General features: G+C 47.1%; 1 protein-coding gene across 1 annotated transcript in view; it reads right to left on the bottom strand.

Moving 5' to 3' along the window:
* Positions 1-5371: 5371 nt before the first annotated feature.
* SEL1L3 (SEL1L family member 3) overlaps positions 5372-6000 on the bottom strand; it is a 123559-nt gene continuing 122930 nt past the window's right edge. Inside the window, exon 24 of the mRNA XM_008057938.2 lies at positions 5372-5623. Within this exon, the coding sequence (XP_008056129.1) occupies positions 5484-5623 (140 nt within the window). The 3' untranslated portion in view covers positions 5372-5483. The remainder of the gene's footprint in view (positions 5624-6000) is intronic.

Genomic DNA, 6000 nt, shown 5'->3' with positions numbered 1-6000 from the left:
TACAGGCATGTGCTACCATGCCCGGCTGATTTTTTGATTTGTTGTAGAGATGAGGTCTCGCTGCCCAGGCGGGTCTCGAACCTGCAGACTCAGGCAATCCACTCACCTCAGCCTCCCAAAGGGAGGGGATTACAGGTTGAGCCACCCAGCCCGGCTCAGTTTTTTACTTTTAAATTCACCATTATGTTTTTAACATTTTTACCATCTTTGTTATTGTTCATGGATCTAGTTCCTTACTCTCTGACTGGCACATTGTTTCTTGTTACATCCATCTGCTGTATCCATTCTCCTGCTGATGGACATCTAGGGGCTGCGACTATCATCTTCTCTCACACGTTTCCTATGAGACCTGTGCAGAATCTATGAAGCCCACACTTGGAGTGGGCTTGTTGAGGCACGAACCTCTCACTAAGTGCCCTACATCCTAAGGCTCACATGTTGACCCTGCGACCATGAGGAATGAGTTTGTTTCCCCACGTCCTCAAAGTATTATTTCCATTTTTAATTTTTATAATATGGGAGGCGTGAAGTGATTTTTTAAATTTAAATTTGAATTTCTTTGACTTCAAGTCATTTAGGGATAAGGCAACAGGGAATGGTGGGAAGTGGGGCAAATCAGAAAGTATAAGTACTAACTAAAAGGAGCAGGAGCAGACCTATTCAGTCTCAGCTAATTCTTGCCATGCAGCAATGAAAGCTCAGTTCTTCACATCATTAGAGTTTTTAGGAGAAGTTCCAAATCCTTGCACAATGTTAGCAACTGACTGAAATTTGTCTTTGTTTTGTTTTTTGAGTTGGAGTCTCATTCTGTCACCCAGGCTGAAGGGCAGTGGCATGCTCCCAGCCACTGCAGCCTCGACTTGCTGGGCTCTGGTGATTCTTCCGCCTCAGCCTTCCAAGTGGCTGGAACTATAGGCACGCGCCACCATGCCCGGCTAATTTTTTGATTTATTGTAGAGATGAGGTCTCGCCAAGTTGCCCAGGCTGATCTTGAACCCACGGGCCCAGGCAATCCTCTCACCTTGGCTTACCAAAGTGCTGGGATTATAGGTGTGAGCCACCGCGCCTGGTCCTGACTGAAATTTAAAAGAAAATATTTAGTGGGCCAAAAAAAGTCACATCTGTGTCTACATTTGTTTCACAATCTACTGGTCTGCACCCTGTGGTCTAAGAATGTCCCAAGTGGAGAAAACAATAAGGAAGTAACTGAATATCATCTCTGTACCCCATTTCCGCTTTCCTTCCCTCTTGTCCCAAGTTGACTTCACTGTGCAAGGTTCTATTCAAGCCAGCTTGGATGCCAGCCTTGTGGACACTGAGTTTAGAACTTAAGGAGAGAAGAGGAAGGTCAAGGATTGAAAAGTGTGGACTGGACATGGGTGATACAGCCTTGAGAGCTCTCCAGAGAATAGAAGTCTAAGATAGAACATGAATTGACCTGAAATGGCCTGACCCCAGAACTACACCAACATTTCCTGACCTCTTTTGGAGATGAGCAGCATTTAGACAGCATCCCAGATCAGGATGGCTCCCACACTTGAGTCCTTATTCTGGAACCAGCCTTCCAGTGTCTTAAGTTGGTGTCATGAGCTGAATGGTCTCCTCTCCCAGCTCCCAAATTCGTATGTTGAAGTTCTATCACCAAGGACCTCAGAGTGTGACTATATTTGGAGAAAGGGCCTTTCAAGAGGTAATTAAGGCAAAATGAGGCCTTATGTGTGGGCCCTAATTCAATATGACTGGTGTCCTTATAAGGAGAGACCAGGGGTGGCTCACGCCTGTAATCCCAGCACTTTGGGAGGCCAAGGTACGAGGATTGCTTGAGTCCAGGAGTTTGAGAACAGCCTGGGTCACACAGTAAGACCTAGTCTCTACAAAAAAAAAAAAAAAAAGAGAGAGAGAGAGAGAAAGAGAGATTAGAATGCAGAAAAAGAAGAGATTACACACAAGAGAAGACCATGTGAAGACACTGAAAGACGATGTCCATCTGTAAGCCGAGGAGGGAAAACATGGGAGGAACCAACCCTGCCAACATCTTGATCTTGACCTTCCAGCCTCCAGAACTTTGAGAAAATTAATTTCTATTGTTTAAGTCACCCAGTATGTGGTACTCTGTTATGTCAGCCTTAGCAAATGGATTCATTTGGGTTCCTGGAAATCGAGGTTCCGAGTTGAGTGTGAAGGTTTATGGGAATCAATATTAGCAAATCCTGTAAAAACCTGAGGAAGGTAGAATTGGGTGAAGTGAGAGGCTGGATTGCAGTGAGATCATGCTCCCAAGGGCATATCTGGCAAAGTCTGGAGACATTTTTGGCTGTCACACTGGAGGTAAGGATAGGAAGTTAGAGGCTAGGGATACATCCCACCCCCCTTTCCCCAAACAAAGAACCATCCAGCCCAAGTAGCAGTAGTGCTGAGATCCAGAAATCCCGCCTACATCAATGAGTCACTGGCCATGTGCTACTCTTGCAAGGGCATGACCTTGGGCAGATCCCTGTTGGTAAGGGCAGTCCCCAGAGAGAAATGCAGCTGTGAGCTGTCAGCATCCTGTTCCCAGCAGCTGGAAACTGGGTGTGTTTGCCACAGAGAGGATCTAGGATTTCTTTTCAAGACGGGTCTCACTCTATCTCCCAGGCTGGAGTGCAGTGGCACAACCCCGGCTCACCATAGCCTCAACTTCCTGGGCTCAGGGGATCTTTCCGCCTCAGCCTCCTGAGTGGCTGGGACAACAGGCAGACGCTACCGTGCCCAGCTAATTTTTGCAGAGACAAGGTCTCACTATGTTGCCTAGGCTGGTCTTGGACTCCTGGGCTAAAGCAATCCTCCTACCTCAGCCTCCCAAAGTGCTGGGATTACAGGCATGAGTCACTGTACTCAGCTCCAGATTTCTTTCTTCTTTTTGAGTTGGAGACTCTCTCTATTGCCCAGACTGGAGTGCAGTGCAGTGGCACACTCACAGCCACCCCAGCATCTACCTGCTGGGCTCCAACGAGCCTCCTACCTCAGCCTTCCAAGTAGCCAGAACTATAGGCGCGTGCTACCAAGCCTGGCTAATATATATATATATATATATATATATAGAGAGAGAGAGAGAGAGAGAGAGAGAGAGAGAGAGAGAGAGAGAGAGAGAGAGAATGTGTTTGAGTCTCACTCTGTTGCCCAGGCTGGAGGAATGCAGTGGCATGCTCACAGCCACCGCAGCCTTGACCTGCTGGTTTCAGGTGATCCTTCCACCTCAGCCTTCCAAGTAGCCAGAACTACAGGCACGCACCACCATGCCTGGCTAACTTTTTGATTTACTGTAGAGATGAGGTCCCACCAAGTTGCCCAGGCTGGTCTCAAATACGCAGGCTCAGGCAATCCTCTCACCTCAGCCTCCCAAAGTGCTGGGATTATAGGCATGAACCACCACGCCCAGCCTATATTTTTTATTTTGGGGACAGGGTCTTGCCAAGTTGCCCGGGCAGGTCTTGAACAAGCAGGCTCAGGCAATCCTCTCGCCTCGGCCTCCCAAAGTGCTGGGATTACAGGCTGAGCCACGGAGCCCAGCCCAGATTTCTCTTTCTCATAAAAATAGCAATCAACCATGTTCAGGGCACTGTCCTGCGGGCTTAAATATATCTTACGTAAGCCTCATGAGACACCCCAGAGGTAGGTTTTATCAACCTACTTTATAGCACAGAAATCTAGGACTCACAGAGGGTTAACCACTTGCCCAAGGCTACTGAACTAGTAAGTGACAGAATCAGAATTGGAATCCAGGTCTGTCAGCCTCCAGAGTCTGGTTCTTTTGCAAACAGGAAGAGCAACTTTTGCTAAAACAAGAGCAGCATACATCTGAGAAGGAGAATGAACCAAAGGCCTAACCCGGAATTAATAGAAAACCCAGCCCTAGAGCAGCACGAAGCCCTGGAATAACGTCTGATATTGTGTAAACACCCGGGGGCCAGACCCTGAGTTCAGGGTTCCCAGTCAACTTGACGGCTGCAAGCAAACATGAATGGGCAGCCAGAAATGAGCCCTCTCATCAGAAGGTCTTTATATTTTTTAAAATTTTTTTCCTCCTCAAGAGGGCATGGACTTTAGGACTTTGTAGGATGACAACAGCAACTATGAAAAAGAAAAAGCCACTCCCCAGTAGTCAACTGTATAAAAATAATTTTATTTACTACTGTAAATAAAGTAGTGCAAAGAGTAGTTTGGACCCACAATATTTCATTACTGATTTATTTACCACCCTAGCAGCATATAGTACACAGACACCTTGCTCTTCCTCTTCCACACACAGGCGCAGGCGCAAGTACAAACACACACACACACACACACACACACACACACACACACACACACACACACACACACACACACTCCCGTACAGACTCAGGCAGGCATAGGGGTGGGGATGAGATTAGGAGCTAGGAGCTACAGGCTTGTTTTCTGCATATTCCGCTGCTGCCGGTCTACTCTAATGGGTAATTCATGGAGAAGACTACACTTAAATACTAAGAATCTTCTAGATGTTATTTCATGGATTGCAATAGAAATGTAAAAGATTTCCAACAATATCAGTAAATGGTTCAGAAGCACTAGGACCCGAGAAAAATTCAAGGACAAAAAAATGTAAACCAATTTACAAAGCCGTTGCCTTCACTGCATTTCCAGCCATAAGCAATTTGTTTCTAGGGGTCTGATAACCGCTGGGTCTTGGAAGTCAACGAGAAATCTGTCAGTTTGGCTCTGAGGAACAGGGCTGTGGTGAACACAGGTACCAAAATATTGTCTAACTTGTAGAGAAGTCACAATTTTCTGCATTTCAATAAATGGGAATGAAGAATGCATCATGATTTTTTTTGAGTTGGGGGTCTCACTCTGTTGCCCAGGCTGGAGCGCAGTGGCACAATCACAGTTCGCCAGTCTTAGCCTTCTGGGCTCAGGCAATCCTTCCACCTCAGTCTCCCGAGTAGCTGGGACTACAGGTGTGCACCATCACACCCAGCCATTTAAAAAAATTTTTGTAGAGATGAGGTCTCACTACTAGGCTGATCTCAAACTCCTTGGCTCAAGCTATCCTCCCGCCTCGGCCTCCCAGAATGATGGGATTACAGGCATGAGCCATTGTGCTGGCCTCATGATTCTTAAAATATATCTCAGTGTATAAAAATCCAGATTTGCCACAAGGCCAACTATGATTCCTCATACACACCATCCCTAGGGACAGAAACCTGTGATGATCCAGTAAATCTCTCTACACGCCCTATGACCAAGATGTTCCTTTGTATGTGTTTGATAACCTTTGGTATAACCACTGCCTGATCTGGGTACTTTCTTGTAATGTGAGTAAAAGAAAAAGACACCAAGTGCAAAATTCGCATCCAGTTGACAAGACATTTAAGGTGTTTATCAGGATAATGCCCTGGCCCCAACCTCTAAAAACAGTTGCTGAAAGGATTCTCTTTCATCCAGGGAGATCTGGAGTACACAGTTCAACCACGTGGCTCTGGATTGTTAGTGACTGTGGGCTGGTCCTGGCTGGAGGCATCTGCAGCTGAAGTCACAGCTGGACTTGCAGGAGAAGTGGTGGGGGCCAGGGAGGCCCGGGCTGGCACTGGAGGGGGACCACTGGCTGCAGAGACACAGGCACAACAGGGGCTGAATATTCCGACAGTCTTTGCAGGACACACCACCACACCCAGACTCTAGCGAGCCAGGGGAGAGGCTTCTGGTCTGGTGACCCTGACGCTGAACAGACAGGCAACCTTGGACCCATGACCGACGCTTTTTGGACTTTGATGTACGCTTAAATAACATGACGGGTTGGAATGGACGTGCGAAGATCTCTGATGATCCTGATACCCTGGAATTCTAAGTGATGGCAAAACGCCAGAGTGCCGGGCCCATTCTTGAACTTCTGAGAATGAACCCTAGGGGTGCCTGCAGGTACTCAGAGGTGGGTCTCTTAAAGGGTTTTTTTCTAGAAGCTGTATTGTCAGCATGAGGTAG

This window comes from Carlito syrichta, unplaced genomic scaffold, assembly GCF_000164805.1.
Source record: "Carlito syrichta isolate Samal-C Ts95f unplaced genomic scaffold, Tarsius_syrichta-2.0.1 Scaffold303157, whole genome shotgun sequence".
Taxonomy (NCBI): domain Eukaryota; kingdom Metazoa; phylum Chordata; class Mammalia; order Primates; family Tarsiidae; genus Carlito; species Carlito syrichta.
Note: the sequence above shows the minus strand (reverse complement) of the source record. Positions and strands in the feature narration are given on the sequence as shown.